Source organism: Zingiber officinale, chromosome 2B (genome assembly GCF_018446385.1).
Source record: "Zingiber officinale cultivar Zhangliang chromosome 2B, Zo_v1.1, whole genome shotgun sequence".
Classification (NCBI taxonomy): Eukaryota; Viridiplantae; Streptophyta; class Magnoliopsida; order Zingiberales; family Zingiberaceae; genus Zingiber; species Zingiber officinale.
In genome coordinates, this window is record NC_055989.1 from 103210406 (window position 1) to 103231038 (window position 20633).

The 20633-nt window shown below is 35.9% G+C and overlaps 1 protein-coding gene across 1 annotated transcript; it reads left to right on the forward strand.

Annotated features, from left to right (window-relative positions):
* Nucleotides 1-1300: 1300 nt before the first annotated feature.
* On the forward strand, nt 1301-4274 carry LOC122048505 (receptor-like serine/threonine-protein kinase SD1-7). Its single transcript, XM_042610066.1, has 7 exons — nt 1301-2446; nt 2539-2679; nt 2841-2959; nt 3041-3251; nt 3345-3585; nt 3762-3912; nt 3999-4274. Exons 1-7 carry the CDS (start codon nt 1480-1482, stop codon nt 4272-4274), a joined length of 2106 nt encoding a protein of 701 aa, XP_042466000.1. The 5' UTR covers nt 1301-1479.
* The last annotated feature ends 16359 nt before the right edge of the window (nt 4275-20633 follow it).

Consider the following 20633-nt stretch of genomic DNA (forward strand, 5'->3'; position numbering starts at 1 on the left):
GGACTGTGCAGCACACCTCCAATTAACTGAAAGAGAAATACCGTGTTGTTTTCCTGTATTAATTTTTTTATTCCGTGTGGACAAATCGTGAAAGCAGTCTGCCAATATGCAGTCACACTCTCATTCAAGTATTTCAAACATACGGGTTCGATTCATTCAAGTATTTCAAATTAGGGGTGTAATCGAATCGAATCGAATTTTTGGATGTTTAAATTTGACTCATTTATAATCGAGCCGAGCTCGAGTTTTATTTAACGAATATATTCATGACTCCCGAGCTTATTCGAGCTTTTATCAAACCTAAACGAGTTTAATAAATATAAATTATAAATTTAAATATTTATTAAAAACTAAATTAAATATTTTTTAAAAATTATAATATTCTTGTTAAAAGTTATAATTTTATTCTAATAAATAAATTTAATATATTTGTCTATGTTTTAGATAAGTAGAGTGTAAAATCTATAAATTCAATATTAAAATTATTATTTTTTTTAAATTTAAAAGTTGATTTATGAACATAACGAACATGTTCACGAGCTAACGAGCCGAATATTGTGAAGCTTGAACTTTGTTTGTTATCTTAACGACCCTCATTATACGAATTAAAATCAACTTTTATCGAATCGAGTTTCAAATAACTCACGAACGACTTGACTCATTTACATCCCTATTCAAACAGAGACCAATTAGTTGACTGAAGAATTCCAAGTCTGTCACCATCTTCTAAAGGTGATAAATGTTATAACTTAGCTTGCAGCAACTCAGTACAAGTACACAACAGTAAATTGCAGGTGCAGACAACGCAAATCCATAAACTTCCATGGCGCGGATGCAGCTACTTCTACCGTTCCTGGAAATAGTACTACTAGCAGGGGCGTCCTTTCTACTTGGCCAATCCTCTCCAAGTATGTTTAAGAAAGAAATTTTTGTCAAGAATTAAATTTAATTACAAAACCGTAGGATTTTTGTCCATTTTTTTTGTATCTGTTTATTTATTTATTTATATGAGGATCTATGGAAAGTTTACCATAAAGCAATACTTTAATATCCTTCATTTCAAATTCAGGCTTATTAGAAGACACATGGTATCATAGGCATAGTGTCATTAGGCCTCGTTATCGCGATATTTTATTTTATTTTATTGCCTAGTGAGATAGGTGCACTTCACCTGTTTGCAAACCAGATAGATCGTCCTGTTTACTAGGAGAAATTGTAGCATAAGTCTTACGTTTATGATTACCGAAGGATTTGATTCATTATCTATCTTTTCCTGCAGAAGATATATTGATGGGGAATAGCTCACTCATCGATGGCCAGACATTGATCTCGACGGGAAGCGTGTTCCAACTCGGCTTCTTCACTCCAGTTAACAATTCTTCGACTGCATACATAGGAATTTGGTACTACAATCTCCCACCGAGAGAAAGCAAAGTAGTAGTATGGGTCGCCAATAGGAACAAGTCTGTGGACACATCCATGGCATCGTTGAACCTGACTTCCGACGGAAATCTAATCTTATTTGAGGAAGGAACAAAGGTTTGGTCGACAGGAACATCCGCAGAACTTAATTCTTCACGCTTGCAGCTTTTAGACTCAGGAAACCTCGCGCTGACTGACGGCAACTCTAGCAGAACTCTATGGCAGAGCTTCGACCATGGGTGTGACACTCTTCTCCCTGGCATGAAGCTAGGATTCGACTTCCGGACCAACACTTCGTGGCAGTTCGTGTCATGGATGAGTACCACGGACCCTTCTCCGGGCAAGTACGTGGGCAAATTTGAGAAATATAATGTTCCGGATTTTTTCACGCAGAGTGTGAATGGATCCGTCAAACTCTTCCGCACTGGGCCATGGAACGGGCAATGGTTCTCCAGCCTTCCAATGCTGGGGAACAGCATGTTGGAGAGGAACATAAACTTCACATACGTGTCCAACCAGAATGAGACCTACTACATGATTGAATTTCAGACTCAATCGCCACAGCTAAACCGATTGGTAGTGGACGCCGTGGGAACCTACAAGGCTTGGAGTTTTGCGGAGGGAGCGTGGAGACTTCTCTGGTCATTTCCAAGCGACGACTGCGATCACTACAACTATTGTGGCCGCAACAGCGTTTGCACCAAGGGCTACTACTCAAGCTCCTGTCGTTGCTTGGAAGGGTTTGAGAACAAAAACGTCGTCGGATGCGCGAGGAAGGAGCCCTTGCGTTGCTCGTCGAACCAGTTTTGGAAGGAACCGAGCGTGAAGGTGCCCAACACCGAGAATGCAACCTCAAGAGGCAAGATTAGTCTGGATGCGTGCAAGAAATTGTGCTTGGATGATTGCTCCTGCGTCGCGTATGCGGTGATCAATGGGTCTTATGGCTGCATAACTTGGCCCGGTGAGCTGTTGGATCTCAGAAGTTTTACCGAGGGAGGAGATGATTTATACATTCGGCTTCCAGGTAGGTAGTCGAGTTATGCATGCATGAAATTGTATGATCACAGTAACATTATATTTGATCATCTATTTTCCTGCATTTTTCTTTTCCTGCAGAATCATCAACGTCAAATTGGAAGAAGCTCGTGTGGGCGATAGTTATTTTGACGTCGCTGGGAATTATTTTGCTGTGCAGTGTAGGCGTACTCGTTAGGAGGAGGAGAAACAGAGCATTACAGTTTCCAAATGTGGAGAAAGGTCTTACACAATGTTTTATATAACAATCCTGCTAGTTTTTCAAAGTTATTTCGGATTTAAAAAGGATTGAGTCAATTTTTTTAAATTAATCACTCAATTATCAACTTTCTAAGAAAAATGAAAGATTTTTTTACTAATTCATAGTGTGATCCTTGTGCCAGGTTTGATCAGCGCATTCGATGTACTTCCTTCATATGATTTGCATATTATAAAAGTTGCAACAAATGATTTTTCTGAAGAAAACAAACTTGGGGAAGGGGGATTTGGTGTTGTTTACAAGGTAAGAAGGCTTTCAGTTTCAGAAAAAGTAAATCTAATCTTTCAAACCCGTAAAATTAAAGAAAATGTTACATTTTGTCAGGGTCAAATGGATGATGGACAGAAGATTGCTGTCAAAAAATTATCAAGATACTCTTCACAAGGCCCAAATGAGTTTCAGAATGAACTCTCCGTGATAGCTAAATTACAACATAGAAACCTAGTTCGTCTTCTAGGCTTTTGTGTTGAAGGAGACGAGGGACTTATGATACTTGAATACATGGAAAATAAAAGTCTTGATGCCTTTATTTATGGTCAGCATATTTTCTCTAGTATTTATTACCTTCACAAATGAGTAAAAACTAATCACAACACATTTATCTGATCCTGTAAATCTGTATCTCCAGATAAAGCTAAAAGTTCATTACTAAATTGGCAAAGACGTTTCAATATTATAATTGGGATCGCTCGAGGACTTCTATACTTACATCAAGACTCTAGATTGAGAGTCATTCATCGTGATCTTAAGCCCAGCAATATTCTCCTTGACAAGGATATGAACCCAAAGATTTCAGATTTTGGCATTGCAAGGATATTTGAAGGAGACAATACTCTTGAGGATGCAACAACGCGACCGGTTGGAACATTGTAAGTCTTTTAGCTTCAGTTTACTTGATTTGATTAAATATATAAGGGCAGAAGGCTGGGAGGATAAGTAACAAAGAAATATTAAGTTATACCAATTTTCTCAACTTATCCTACTTAAATTTTTTTTAATCAAGTAACTTTATCATAGAAACTAACATTCAAGCTCTCAAATGTAGTGGTTACATGGCACCTGAGTACTTATCACGTGGAGTTTTTTCATTCAAGTCAGATGTATTTAGCTTCGGTGTGATAGTATTAGAAATCATAAGTGGAAAGAAGAATAGAGTATTCAGTCAAACTGATACAAGTTTAAATCTTATAGGATATGTAAGTATTAGTTTCAATATAAATAGCCTTTCATCTCTACATGGTACTATCTAAAATATTAAAATATTTTTCCAACAATATTGCAGGTGTATAAACTTTGGAAGGAAGAAAGATCTTTAGAGATTGTTGATTCTACATTAAATCAATCATATCCAATAGAAGAAGTTCTACGTTGTATTCAAATGAGTCTTTTATGTGTACAAGATAATAATAAAGACAGACCAACAATGACAGAAGTGGTGACGATGTTAACAAGCGAGGATCAACTCTTTACTCCGATTATGCAACCTGCTATAACACCAACTAGCAGTGAAGGAGGTTTCACTACCAACGAAATGAGCTTCACACTTGTAGGTCGATGAAATATGCATTTAATTCTTATCTGATCAATATTTAGCATCATTAGAGTGCCTAGATCACTATGTAAAGTCTATAAAGCTTGAAATGACTTCGTTAGTTACTACACTTACATACTTACATGTGCTAAAAGAGGTAAATTTGTATTTGTTTGACTGAAGACTCTATTTCTCTTACCACTTAGGATTTCTAGTACATTATCACTCCCAAACTAAAGATATCCAACTTAAATGAAAAATATCCATTTGCTAAGTACTCAAGTGTCATGCATCCATTGCAATTAAGGTCGATTTTATTGCATTTTATATAATTCATTGTTAATGAAATTTAATTTGGAGAGTGAATCTAGAAAGCTTAACCAAACCACCATGTTATTTGTTTATTGCATGGTTGTGAGCTCTAAGCAAGCAATGATATCTAATGATCATTGTCATGTAGATTTAGTTATCAAATGTTTCTTCTTTATGGCACAAGCTTATGAAGCTCAATGATTAATTAGGCTTAGACACCCATGATTGGAGCCTTAATTTATTTAATTACTCCTCTTTACGGCTTAGCGTTAATTGATGTGCTGTAGTGTTACCTGGTTCATCATTTTTTTGTTAATTGATGTGCTACGGTGATGGGTGTCTATTCTCTTCTTTTGAATGAGGCAAGTCATACACCTATGGCCTATTGGGGGCATGATACTCATTTAGTATGTTCAAAATTATTCTCTATATATGTTTGTGAGTTATGCTTCACCTTCTACCGCCAGCTCTCCTTAGTCTTTCATTGCAACTAATTCATTGTTTATTACTTTCTTACGGTTGAACCGGATGATTCAATTTTTCAAAACAAAGGTGCCATGGTATTGTTGATTTGGACTACCCTATTAGCCTATTGCATGATGAATAGATTTGATCCAACATCAGTCGATGAGGACCACCAAAATGGCTCCAAAGAAGGGGACAAGAATTCAATTGGCTTTGTCAGTATGAAGTAATTAAATTTGGGATGTTATAAGCTGCATCTGATTCATTTGAACATGTGCCAATGAATGCTAATTAGGCTTCAATAAATTTGAGCCATCCTTCAATCAAAATCTTCGATTGAATGGTTTGACGAGTCATGATTCAATTCAATTTAATAGATATCTGTCTCAACATCAATTGGTGAGTGACCACTCTCTACAGAGATGATACACAACGTGATGAATCTCTTCTTATAGTTGTAAATAACAAAACAGTTCTATAAGTAAATGCTCATATTTCATCGACTTGTAATTGTCAGACTCATGTCTTTAGTAGTGAAGCCTCCTTCACTGCTGCTTGTTGTAATGGTAGGTTGTTTAAGAGGAGTTAGAAGTTGTTCTTCGCTTGCCAACATCATCTCCACTTCTGTCATTGTAGGCCTGTCTTCGTTGTTATATTGTACACACAAAAGGCCCATTCTAATACAATGTAGAATTTTCGCAATTGGATATGAGGGATCTATTGCGTCGTCAAGGATCTCTAAGGTCCTGCCTTCCTTTCAAATATTATAAGTATGCTTGAAGTTACACTTCCAACGTCCTAAAAGTTTCGAACTTGAATTGGTGTGATCAAACACTTTATTCCTCATACCATTCAAAATTTCAAGTACTATCATGCTGAAATTGATTACATCAAATTTAAATGAAAAACTTCCATCAGGTAAATACATGAGCGCCGTATATCCACTATATTAGGGAACCTAAACATTAGTTAGAACTTCAAAGCATGCATATATAAGAACAATAACAATCAAGACTTCAAATTAAAGTATATATGGTAGTGATAATAATTTGTTAAGTTGAAGAACCTACGATGTTCTAATTGGTCGTCTAGTTGCATTCTCATGAGTTTCATCTCCAAATATTCTTGCTTATGATCTCGGTGAATGACTCTCAAAATAGAGTCTTAATGGAGAAAGAGTAGTTCTAGAGCAATTCCATTTATAATCTTAAGATGCACCTTTCCCAAATTAGCAATGCACTTTTTGTTTTATATGGCTCATGGTGTGATTAATATCTCATAAACATTATACAAATACATGATAACTAATTTATGAAGACAATTAATGCAAGCAAATATACTAATCAGAAATGAAAGCATCCAAGACGATGAGTCATTTATCTTCTTCAACATAGAATCCTAGAACACGAACAAGATTTCTATGCTGTAACTTGACTATTATTGATAGCTTGTTCTGGGACTCTCATCTTGACAGAAATCTTTTGTCCATCTTGAAGTTCACCCTGACAAAGTCGAACGTTTGGAAGAATCAATAATTTATTTGTTGATACTTGAAATCCTACCTTGTACACAACACCAATTCCACCTTCCCCAAGTTTGTTTTCATTGGAGAAATCATTTGTTGCAATTGTTATTGTGAATAAATCATAGGAAACCAGCACCCCCAATGTGGTGATCCAACTTAATGCAAAGATGGCACCATTAACAAGTATAAATCTTTCGTCCTGAAATCTTTTTTAGAGAAGAGAAATGGGGAGAAATGTAGATCCCACCATAAACCAGTAGTCAACAGTCGAGTAAATACACGAAGAACTGATGAGAATTGAATAGAGGAAACAAAATAATAATAATACAAACAAAAAGAGTCTTCTTAATCCGAGCATGAGCAGTGAGGTACGTCAGAATGAGCTCACCTACTCCATTATTATATGATCCAGAATGCTCGGAATCAATCATGATCGACATCAACTCTGATACATCATCATCAGGCGTCCAATTTGAATGTTCAGAGTGTTAGACAATCTTTTTGCAGGAGATTTTGGGAAAATTATTGAATTTACAAATTAAATTAAGACTTATTTGTTTAGAAACCAGCTGATAATCTTAGACTGTCAAGTAGGGAAGGAGTTGCTTTGGACGACCGATGGAAGACTGGACTGTTTTGTATGGCTGACTGCTGAGTGCCGAGTCGACTCTGAGTGCTGACTGCCGAGTCAGCCGAGTGTCAACTCCAAGTGTTGTCGTGTCCAATTGTCGAGCCCGACTCTAAGTGCTGACTGCCAAGTGCAGAATGCCGACTCCAAGTGTTGACTGCTGAGTGCAGAATGTCGACTCCGAGTGCTGACTTCTGAGTTAGCTGAGTGTCGAAGATGCCAAGGACTATGCTCGATTCCTTAAAATAGATCCGTCTCACTTATGACTATGCTTTGAGATTACGTGGATCATCTGTTTCCCAGGATATAACGGTAGACTATGATAGCCACCAAGACTTGGTAGATCACAGTGAACTAAGAGGTATTGAATTCTATTCTGGATATTCTATCGAACAAAAGGTGTACGATAGAGAGGATGAAAGAGAGGGGGAATGCATGAGGATGGAGATTTCTTTGCTATAACTTTTTACTCGATTCTTTCTCTTCTCATGACCTCCTCCTTATAAAGGAGCTCAACTGGTCCGACATTCAACGCGCATAGATCATGTTCACACATAGATCAACTTGGTTTAGTGTAAATTTAGATCCTAGATTTGCATCCCCTACGTATCCACACATGAGAGAGAATTTCTTCCCATATATTTGTTCAACATATCTGCACTTACAACAATAGTTTCTTGAAACTTTCGATATGAGACTAAAATTTCATTTATAAAGGAATCTCTTTCCTCTCACTGTCTTGGTGTTCACTTACCATTAGGCGGTCAGCGTCGAAGGATTTGAAAGATCCTTTCCTTGTGAATTGTTCGTGTGGATTTATATATACATAAGCTTGGTGATGGTGTACATTGATTGGCTTCACACAGTATTCACAGAAGTTAGTTTGTACAACAATTTACCAAAAGGAGCACCTAGCTTTCTGAATTGACCAAAAGGTGTATCACACTTTGATAATTACCAAACAGTGCACTAATAAATCTAATCTTCCTATTTTACCGCTCCTGACAATTATGTCTGTATGCAGCCTCTCTCCCCCTCTGTCTCTACTCATGGAAAGCAATCAAATCTCTTTCTTCTTTTCTCTCACCTATTGAATTTTATTCAATTCAAATTAATTTTTTTAAAAACCTCTGGACCACCACTAGTGAAGGCAAAAATAACAATGGAGAACATATTTGGACTCTTTACAATTTTAGAAATTCACAGGACCTGAAAATGGTTGCAATCTGAGGTTTCAAGGTTGATTGGTGGATTTCGGTTGAAACCCACAAATCGACCTAAAAAATCAGATTACAGTTATTTCAGGTCTTGTAGATTTCTAAAATTGTAAGGAGTCCAAATATGTACTCCATTACTAATTTCTGCTTTCCTACTGGTGGTCCAAAGATTTTAAAAAATAAATTCTCTTTTTTTCCTTTTTTTTTTATTTTTTTCTCATGCCTGTTATGAGAGATCAATTCCATGTTGGACTTGATATCTCTCCATATCAAGCCCAAGTTGGGCCTGATATCGATATCAGGCCTAACAGAAAAAAATAAATAAGAAAGAAAGAGAGATCTAGTTTTTTCAAAACCTCTAGTCTACCACTAGGGAAGCTGAAAACAATGATGGAAAGTATATTTAAGCTCTTTCCAATTTTAGAAATTCATAGGACCTAAAATGGTTGCAATATGAGGTGTCTAAGTCAATCGGTGGGTTTCAACTGAAACGAACTAATCGGCCTAGAGACCTCTGATTGTAACCATTTCAAATCCTATGAATTTTTAAAATTACAATGAGTCTAAATATGTTTTCCATCGTTATTTTTCGCTTTCTTAGGGGTGTTCAAAAGGTTTTGAAAAAATAATTTTTTTCTTCATTTTTACTTTTTTTTCTCATGCCTCTTATGGGAGATTAGATCCACATTGGGCCTGATATCTCTCCATATCAGGCCAACAATGGGCCTCATATGAGGAGATATCAGGCCCAATAGAAAAAAAAAAGAAAGAAAGAAAGAAAGAGATTTAGTTTTATAAAAACCTTTGGTCTAACAGGAAAGTCGAAAATAACAATGGAGAGCATATTTAGACTCCTTGTAATTTTGGAAATCCATAGGACCTGAAATAGTTACAATCTGAGGTCTCTAGGTCGATCAGTGGGTTTCGAGCGAAACCCACTGATCGACCTAGAGATCTCAAATTGCAACAATTTTAGGTCATATAGATTTGTAAAATTACAAAGAGTCCAAATATGCTCCATTACTATTTTTGGCATTCCTAGTGGTGGATCAAAGGTTTTGAAAAAAATAATTTCTTTTTTTTTTCTTTTTTTCTTAGGCCTGTTACGGGAGATCAGACTCAACAGAAAGAAAAACAAGAATTTATTTTTCCAAAACCTCTGGACCACCCCAAGAAAAGTAGAAAATAGTAATGGAGAACATATTTGGACTCCTTGCAATTTTAGAAATCCATTGGACCTAAAATGGTTATAATCTGAGGTCTCTAGATCGATTAGTAGATTTTAATCAAAACCTATTGATTGACCTAGAGACCTCATATTGCAACCAATTTAGGTCCTGTGTGTAGGTCCCATGTGGCCGACAAGAGGGAGTGAATTACCTTAAAAAATATAAGTATACCCTTCTCAAAACTTGTAACTTTGATTAAGACAAATACTTTAATAAAATAATCTAAAATGCATAAAATAAGTATGAATCACAAAGTTTTTACTTGGTTTGCAACCGGTTAGATTGCTAATCCAAGGTAAATGTAGCTCAACTAGAAGACTCCTTCAACATAAGCCAGAGGCGGAGAAGCCTTGTACAGGATGTTGATAGAGTAGAAACTTGAAAATAGAATAAAAACTTTGAGTATAGAAAGTGTTGTTTAAATGAAAAAGACCAGGGCTCCATTTATATAGCCAAATATGACCATTTATTGACATGGTACGATCCAGGTTCCCAGACCCTCTCTGGGCGCTCCTAGCATGGCAAATTCTATGTCCATGTAATAACAAAAAGATATATTTTTTCATCTTCGGGCACCTGGGCCATGTTCGGGCGCTCAGACCGGTGCTGACATGGACTCAAAAGTTGATCCATAGTGATGAGACGCCCTTTGGGAACCCTAGTGGTCCGAGTGCCCAAACCATCTTGTCTGAGCTCCTAGATTGGTCAGCTTCGTGCTGACCTTTCGACTCCTTCTTAGGTCTCTTGCTTCATCTTTGATCGCTTGGGTGATGCTCTGACCTTCAAGAGTTGAGCTCAATGAATCCAACTCCGATCTTCTCCTCGAGCAGGCTTCCACTTCTACTTCTCATCCTTTGGAAACGTTGCGCGCGTTCTTCTCGCTCCACCGACGTACTCTTCTGTAGATTCTCATCCCTCAGATGCACCGGGCCCATTGACTCGATTCTCGTGCCATCCTTCTCGTTTGCCGCATCATCCGCTCGACTTCTTGCATTCCAAGTCTCTTCACACTCAGACGCATGACATCAAATAACATAAAGTCTAACTTGACTTGGTTGATCATATCAAAACAAACACGGGGTACTTACAATCTCCCTCCTTTTTTATGTGATCAACCCAAGTTAAGTTAGGGTTAAAAAGAATAGTAAAATAAAAGTAAAATAATTGCAAGTAATGAAAATGCAATGCAATTAATAAATATGCAATGTTAAGAAAATTAATCTGTAAGAAAATGTACCTCTCCCTAGACTTAATCTAATATTCTTCCTCTTTGATTACATTTAAAAAATGGGTAAAAATTCTAAGAGTTATACAAATAGTGACTAACACATAGAAAAGTTTTGGAAATTATTTTTTGAAAAATTAAATTTTTGTAATTTCAAAACTAGTTTTAGAAAAAATAATTTTAAAATTAGCTTTAATCGTTGAAAATTCTAGAAATTTTTGTAATGGTTAAACATGCTTATCTAAAATAGTGATAAAATTTCTAAAAATAAATAAATAATTATTCTATATATAGAGATATATTTTTTAAAAAATATTTAAAAAAATATATTTTAAGTTTAAAATATTTTATAGAATTTTATGAGTATGTAAAATAAGAAGTATATCTGAAAAAAAAATTAAAAAATTGAATGTTTAAGAATTTTTAATTTAAAAAAAACATTTTGATAAAAAAAATTTGTAGAAAATTAAATAACGATCAAACAATTTTGAAAATATTTCTTGTAACAGAGAACATGATATTTCATCACAAAAAAAAAAATCAAAATAACTCTAAAAAATAATTTTAATTTTAAAGATATGATTTTTATTCAAAAATTCATAAAAAATAATATAGCGGTAAAAATAAATTAAACTTTTTCCTACCGATAAGTAATAAAGTTCTTTTTCATGGAAAAATTAAGTTTTAATTAATTTCGAATACAAAGGAATCAAAAAAATTTATTAAAAAAAGTTATACAATTTTAAGCATGCAAGTAAAATATTAAAGCAAATAAAAATTAGAACATACATGAAAATTTAACCTAAGCATGATTTTAAAATCCAATTTAGATTCCTACATACTACATTAAAAATTTTCTTGGTATATATTTTCTGATTACCTTTTTGATTTAACCCTTATGAAATTTGTAATACCAATTTAGCCCTTGATAGTTACCAGAATTTTGAAATTGATTCTTTTCAAGTTTTTCTATTTTATCTCTTAATTTTTTTATTTTCAATTTTTACCTTGTTGAAATATTCTAATCGACAAGATTTTGCTAAAATTATTTTTAATTCTACATTTTTATTTTTATATTGTCCATTTTTAATTTCTAATTTACAAGAATTTTTAGACAGTATTTTTATAAATTTATATAATTTATCAGGAGGTTGAGATCGTACCTAACTTATCTTTATGGCTGTAAACGAGCCGAGCCAAGTCGAGCCGAGCTTTGGAGTGTTCAAGATTGTTTGACAAGATAACCGAGCCGAGCCGAGCCGAGCTTAAAATGAACCAAGCTTTTGAAATGAGTGTTCAAGCTTGGCTTGGTTTATTTTTTATGAGCTTGGGCTTGTTTGAAGCTTGGCTTGAGCTTGGCTCGTTTAGATGTTATCAAGCTCTCAATTCAAGCTTGGCTTGAGCTTGGTTCGAGCTTGGCTTAAGCTTGGCTCGACCTTGGCTTGAGCTTGATTCGTTTAGATGTTATCAAGCTCTCAATTCAAGCTTGTTTGATTGTTTGAAACTTTTAATTGTTTGATTGGTTATTAATATTGATAATTTAAATTTATTTATTTATTTTATTTTATTATTTATTTGGCATACCCCACCTAGTGGGAAAAGGCTTGGTTGTTGTTGTTATTGTTGTTGTTGTATTTATTTAACATATTGAAAAGAGTTTTATTAATAAATATGGTTCGTGAACATTATTCACGAACATTGTTCACGAACGTTAACGAGCTGAACACATATGTGTTCAAGCTTGTTTGTTTAGCTTAACGAGTTGTTCAAGCTTGTTTGTTTAATTAATCTTATGTATATTGAACGAACATAAACAAGCTCTTACCAAGCCGAACACCAAGGTTGTTCACGAACGCTTGGTTCATTTACAACCCTACTTATCTTGTTGATTTGGTCATCTGATACTTTCCCTGTATTGTTGCTTCCTTCTGAAGTAGCTCCCTCTTTATCAATGTTCTCGATGCTCATTTCTGATGAGTTCACTTCGTTGTCTTCTTGGTGGCTTGCTGTTGAGAATACAATTAAATTCCCACATTAAAAATATATGAAAAAGTTCATAGGTTTATAAGATGAAGATATCTCCATTAGTATGAAGCCTTTTAGGTAGAGCCTAAAAATAAATCCATGAGGGTTTAGGCTCAAAGTAGATAATATCATATTATTGTAAAGATATATGAAATCTTTTGATCCTAATACTTGCCATCAGGGCAACTCCGGCGTAGGCTACAATTTCTAAATCTGATGACGATGTTTCGCCCACGTCGCCTTTAGATTTTTGTGCTTCGTCCGGGTGAGTCTTTTGTTCCTTTCCCTTTCCTTCAATTGGGCAGTGGTCTTTTATATATCCTTCTTCTTAGTAGTTATAACATCTCACCTTTCGTTTGCTTCGTGAATGTCTCTTATCCTGTGACTTATTAAAATTGTTAGTTTTAAGGAATTTATCAAATTTTCTTACCATAAATGCAGCCTTTTCTTTGTTAAGCAATGTGTCTGAATCTGGTTTACCTTTCTGGTTAGCTTTTAGTGTTACATTTTGGGCTATCTTTTCTTCTTTATTCTTTTGGCCTACATATCTTGATTCGTGAAGTTCAAAGTAGAAAATAAATTTTCTATGGTACTAACTTCAAGGTCCTTAGAGATGTAAAATAAGTCGACTATCTATGTCCACTCGGGTGTTCTCAAAAATAAATTTAAAGCATACCTTAATCCAGACACTCTTTGAGCGCCACTAGCGTGGAAAATTCTATCTCCACACAATGGTTATGCAATGATAAGAGGATATACTTTTTAATCTCCTGGCACTTGGACCATGTCTAGGTGCCCGGATCAGTGTTGATGTGGACCTAAAAATTGATCCATAGCGATGAGGCACCCTTCAAGCATCCTAGTGGTCTAGGTGCCCAGACCATTTGGTTAGGGCGCCCAGACCGATCAGCTTTGTCTTGACCTTCCGACGCCTTCTTCAATCGTTGGCTTCTTCTCTAGTCGCTTGGATGATGCTCCGACCTTCCAGGGTTGAAAAGTATAAATGTCAAGTTAAGAAAAGGATATGTTTTGAAAAGTATTTTGAAAATTTTCTTTGATATATTTTGAAAAATGTCTTGAAAAATATTTTGAAAAATACTTTGAAAAAATTTTCTTGAAAAATACTTTGAAATATTTCTTTTGGAAACTAGTTTGAAATATTTCTTAGAAACTTCTTTGAAAATCTTTTGAAAAACAACTTGAAAATTTTCTTGTCAAATATTAAGAACATTAACTTATTGAAAATGCTTTGAAAACTACCTTGGAAAATATTAAATCTTTTAAAATTCTCCCTCAAATAGGTCTAAAACAAAACTTGTGTTCGTTATTTTTTACATTTGTGGTTATTATCTAATATACATGTTTTAATGAATGTCAAAGGGGAAGGGTAAAGAGTTTAAGATAGAAAAATATCTTAAATGAAGATAGAAAATTATCTTAAATTATAATCCAACTAAAATAAAAATAGCAATGTTAAGAGAATAACATAATGCCAATTAGTTTCTCTTTTCATGCTTCTATTTTTGAATATTTTTCTAATTTTAACGTAGGTTGTTATTGCATCAAAAATGGAGGGATTGTTGGTGTATTTAGCACAAATAAGTCAAACTTAAGTTTTGATGAATGACAAATGGTTTAAAGTTTGATGTTGTATTTGTTGGTTGCTACTCGGAAAACCTATAGGTTCCACTGTACAAAAATTTTGTACAAAGGTCTGAACCTTTTCCTAGCTACCATGTGTTCTTTTAAATTAAATTTTGGATCGCCTGCGGAACTTAACACGTTTGATCCAAAACTTAATCTATTTGTTCATTTAGGTTTTGACTTGGATCTCCTGCGGAACTTAACACGTTCGACCCAAGTCTCCTTAAGTTATTAATTCCATTAAATATTAATTTCCATAAAAGGTTCCCAGTACTGACGTGGCGAGGCGCATGACCTTCTTGGATATGGGAGCAACCACCACCGACTAGACAAAACCTTTAATAGAAAGCTAATATTTAATTTCCTAAAATAACTTTAGGTTAACCAAAGAGAACAATCAAATCACAAGGAAAAGAAAAAACAAAAGAACACAACTTCGAAAAAACATATTCGAAATTCTAGAACGTAAGCCTCTTGTATTTGGTATTATTTCCATAAATAACTAGCATGATGCGGAAATAGAAATTACTAGTTATACCTTGTAGAAAAACCTCTTGATCTTCTACCGTATTCCTCTTCTAACCTCGGACGTTGTGTGGGCAACGATCTTCCGAGACGAGAAACCACCAATCACCTTCTTCTCCTCCTAGCTAGGTTCGGCCAACAAAGAGGAAGCTTCACCAAGGAAGAAAAACAAAATACTAACCAAGCTCCAAGAGATGCTAGCTTTCTCTCTTCTTCTTCTTCTTCTCCGAGTAGTATCCGCCACCACAAGAGCTCCAAAGAAGGGTGGGTTCGGCCACCACAAGAGGAAGAGAGGGAGAGGTTGGCCGCACCAAGGAACAAAAGAGGGAGAGGAATAATAGATGTTGTGTCTTGTGAAGGCACCCTCACCCCTTCTTTTATATTCCTTGGCCTAGGCAAATTAGGAAATTTAATTACAATAAATTTTCCTTAATTTCCTTGACATGATTTAATTGAGAGAAATAAAATAAAATTTCCCCAATTAATTTCAAGTGGCCGGCCACATCATTGGAAAACAAAAGAGGACAAGTTTTAATCAACAATTAAAACTTCCTAATTTGTTTTCGGAAATTTTAAAAATAAAATTTCTCTTTAAAATCTCTTCATGGTTGATAAAAGGAAATTTCTATAATTTTAATTTTATCAACATGTGAATAATTTTTAAAGAAAAAATAAAACATCTCTCCAATCTACAAATAAGGAAAGAGATCTAATCTCTTTCTTTAATCTTTTATAGATCTTTTACAAGAGATATTTTAATTTTAATTTTCTTTAAAATATATCTTCCACATAATAATAAAAATTAAAATTAAATTTCTTTTTTAATTTATTTTGGCCGTCCCTACTAGCTTGGGTTCAAGCTAGGGCCGGCCACCCAATCTCATACCTAGGCCGGCCCTAGCTTGATCCCAAGCTAGCTTGGCCGGCCCCTATTGGGTGGGTATAGAAGGTGGGTATAGGTGGGTATAGAACTCTATAAATAAGAGGCTACGATAGAGACCGAGAGGAGGAATTGATTTTGGTCTCCCGATAAAATTAAGCATCCCGTGTTCGCCCTGAACACACAACTTAATTTTATCAATGATAATTCATTCCACTAGAGAACTATCATTGAACTACCGCACCAATTCCAAATTACATTTTTGGGCTCCTTCTTATTATGAGTGTGTTAGTCTCCCTGTGTTTAAGATATCGAATGTCCACTAATTAAGTGAGTTACTGACAACTCATTTAATTAATGTCTAAGTCCAAGAGTAGTACCACTCAACCTTATCGTCATGTCGGACTAAGTCCACCTGCAGGGTTTAACATGACAATCCTTATGAGCTCCTCTTGGGGAAATTATCAACCTAGTATCTCTAGGACACAGTTTCCTTCTATAATCAACAACACACACTATAAGTGATATCATTTCCCAATTTATCGGGCTTATTGATTCATCGAACTAAATCTCACCCATTGATAAATTAAAGAAATAAATATCAAATATATGTGCTTGTTATTATATTAGGATTAAGAGCACACACTTCCATAATAACCGAGGTCTTTGTTCCTTTATAAAGTCAGTATAAAAGAAACGACCTCAAATGGTCCTACTCAATACACTCTGAGTGTACTAGTGTAATTATATAGTCAAGATAAACTAATACCTAATTACACTACGACCTTCTAATGGTTTGTTCCTTTCCATTCTGGTCGTGAGCTACTGTTTATAATTTATAAGGTACTGATAACATCATCTTCTGTATGTGACACCACATACTATGTTATTTACAATATAAATTAAATGAACAACTACAAACAAATGTAGATAATTAGACCAAATGTGATTCTTTATTCATAATGAATGTTTACAAAGCTTAGGCTTTCAGTATACACTCCAACAATCTCCCACTTATACTAATGACTAAGCTGCCATATCTTCTACCATACATCTGATTCCCATTCCCTCCACATGCCGATCGAAAGCTTTCGCCGGAAGGGCCTTAGTGAAAGGATCTGCCAGGTTATCTGCTGATGCAATCTTGGCGATGACAACTTCTCCTCGCTTCACGATATCTCTTATCAGGTGGTACTTGCGCTCTATATGTTTACTTGCCTTATGAGCTCGTGGTTCCTTCGAGTTTGCAACTGCACCACTATTATCACAATAAATTGTGATGATTTTGGGCAAACCAGGAATCACATCTAAATCCATTAGAAAGTTCGTGAGCCATACTGCTTCTTTAGCTGCCTCAGAGGCTGCTACATACTCAGCTTCCATGGTTGAGTCCGAAACGCATTTCTGCTTAACACTCCTTCATGAAATGTCTCCACCTCCTAAAGTAAACACATAGCCTGATGTAGACTTACTGTTATCCCTATCTGATTGGAAATCTGAATCCGTATAACCCACAGGGAGCAGATCATCTGCTTGGTAAACTAGCATATAATCTCTAGTCCTTCTCAGGTACTTTAATATATGCTTTACCGCAGTCCAATGTCCTTGTCTAGGGTTACTCTGATATCTGCTGACCATGCCCACGGTAAAACAGATATCAGGTCTCGTACATAGCATTGCATACATTAGGCTTCCTACAGCCGAAGCATAAGGAACTGCTTTCATGTCCTCTATCTCTTTTGATGTCTTTGGAGATATCTCTTTAGATAAAGCTACTCCATGTCTAAAAGGTAAGAAACCTTTCTAGGAATCCTGCATGCTAAAACGAGCAAGGATTGTATCTATATATGAAGCTTGGGATAGACACAACATTCTTTTCTTACGATCCCTTATAACTTTGATCCCAAGAATGTGTGCACATTCTCCTAAGTCCTTCATATCAAATTGTTTGGACAACCATACCCTTACGTCTGATAATACCTTGACATTGTTGCCAATTAACAAAATATCATCTACGTATAGTACAAGAAATACCACCACGTTTCCGTTACACTTCTTATATACACAAGACTCATCCGGACTTTGAATAAATCCATATGACTGGATTACTTCATTAAACCGGATGTTCCAAGACCTTGAAGCTTGCTTCAGTCCATAAATGGACCGATTGAGCTTGCACACTAGATGCTCTTTGCCTTTTTCAATGAACCCTTCGGTTGCTTCATATGGATGTTCTCTTCAAGACTTCCATTAAGGAAAGCGTCTTGACATCCATTTGCCAAATCTCATAATCCATATGAGCAGAATGGATAAGAGTATCCGGATAGACTTAAGCATGGCTACGGTGAAAAGGTCTCCTCATAATCGATTCCCTCTTTTGAGTGTACCCTTTTGCAACAAGCCTAGCTTTGAAGGTTTCTACCTTCTGTCATCCCTCTTTTCCTTTTGTAGATCCACTTGGATCCAACTTTTACACCATCGGTGGTTCTACAAGCTCCGGACCTTATTAGAGTACATAGACTCTATTTGAATTCATCGCCTTTTGCCAAGATCTGCATCTGTATCTTGGAGTGCTTCATCATATGATCGGGATCAGGCATGTTTACCGGGATCAAGTCCAAGACTCTCCCAAAACATGAATCTCTCAGGTGCCTCACAACCCTCCCACTACGACGAGGCATGCGTGGTTGTGTATCATGTGTGACACGTGTTGCGGTTTCTTGTGGTACTTCATCTTGTCCTGTTGGTACTGAAGTAGACATGTCCTCTCTAAGTTCTTCTAAAGCGACTTTACTTCTGGGCTTGTGATCCATTATATAGTCTTCTTCTAAAAGCGGGCATTGGTGCTAACAATGACCTTCGGTCTTAGGACTATAAAATAAACCACCTTCGTTCCTTTGGGATATCCTACAAACACGCGAACTTCTGTACGAGATTCTAACTTATCAGCATCTGTGCTGGACTACACCAAATCCGAATATGTCTTAGACGGGTTTTCGCCCATTCCACAATTCTATGGGAGTAGAAGAAACCGATTTAGAAGGTACTAAGTTCGAACGATATCTGCTGTTTCCCGAGCATATCCCCAAAACGAATTTGGTAATTCAATAACTCATCATCGATCTAACCATCTCCATAAGAGTCCTATTCCTTCGTTCGCTACACCATTATTGGGGTGTTCCAGTGCGAACAATTGGGATTGAATCTCGACCTCGATAAGTAATTCCTAAACTCTCCTAAGAGGTATTCGCCACCACGATCAGATCGTAGTGTCTTGATACTTTTACCTAATCGTTTCTCCACATCAGCCTTGTATTCTTTGAACTTGTCAAAGCATTCGGACTTGCGGCGCATTAGGTAAATGTATCCATATCTTGAATAATCGTCTATGAAAGAGACAAAATTTTCAAAACCTCCTCTTGCCTGGACAGACATAGGACCACACAAATCAGAGTGAACCAACTCTAACACTTCTTTGGCTCTATACCCCTTGGCCTTGAACGGCCTCTTGGTCATTTTACCTTCTAAGCAAGATTCACAAGTTGGGAAATTTTTCAACTCTAATGAACTCAAAAGTCCATCGGCTATAAGCCTCTGAATCCTACTTAAATTAATATGACCAAGTCTTAGATGCCAAAGATATGCTTGGTTCATTTCTGAAGGTTCTTTTCTCTTATTAGAATTAGAAGATGAGTTATAAATTTCCATGTTTTGCTTTGTGGAAGAAATTTGATTTAAAATATACAAATTGCCAACTAATGCACCAGAACAGATAATCACTTTATTTCTTTTAATAACTACATCGTTACTGAAAGAAATTGAATATCCATCTAAAAATAGTTTAGAAACTGAAATTAAATTCTTTCTAAAACTGGGTACATAAAGATAATTTCTTAAAACCAAATTTCTATTTCTACTAAAAGACAAGTAGACGTCTCCCACTGCAACAGCTGCCACCTTAGTAGCATTGCCCATGTAAACGGTAATCTCCCCTTCAGATAGTCGTCGGGTTTCCTGGAACCCCTGCAAGGAATTGCAGACATGATCAGTGGCTCCCGTATCTACACACCAGGTGCTGGTAGATAACACCGCTAAACATGTTTCAACAACTAGAGTATGAGATATACCTTTGTTTTGGTTCTTACGAGGACAGTCCGCCTTCCAATGTCCTGCCTGCTTGCAGATGAAGCACTTGCCCTTCGGCTTCTTCATTCCAGCTTTAAATCCCGTACTCTGAGATTTATTCACTTTCTTTGCTGAACCAGTTTGTTTCTTCTTCTTCTTTCCTTTCGGTTTAGAAGTAGAACCATTTTCAGCATAGTGAATTTGAGCATTGTGACGAAATAACCCTTCTGCTGCTTGAAGTTCTGTCAGTAGTTCCCCTAATGAATAAATCCTTTTATTCATATTATAGTTCAGGCGGAACTGCTCAAAACTTCTAGGTAGGGTTTGGAGGATCATATCGATCTGGGTTTCCCCATCAATTTCTCCTCCAAGGATCTGTATTTCGTTCAGATAAGCCATCATCTTTAGGATATGTTCCCTTACAGGAGTACCCTCTTGCATGGTGGCTGTCATTATCTTTCTCATGGCTTCTTGCCTAGAAGCCCTATCCTGATGACCAAAGAGTTCCTTGAGATTGTTCATGATATCATAGGCTGTTGGTAAATCTTGATGCTAATGTTGCAATACATTTGACATTGAAGCCAAA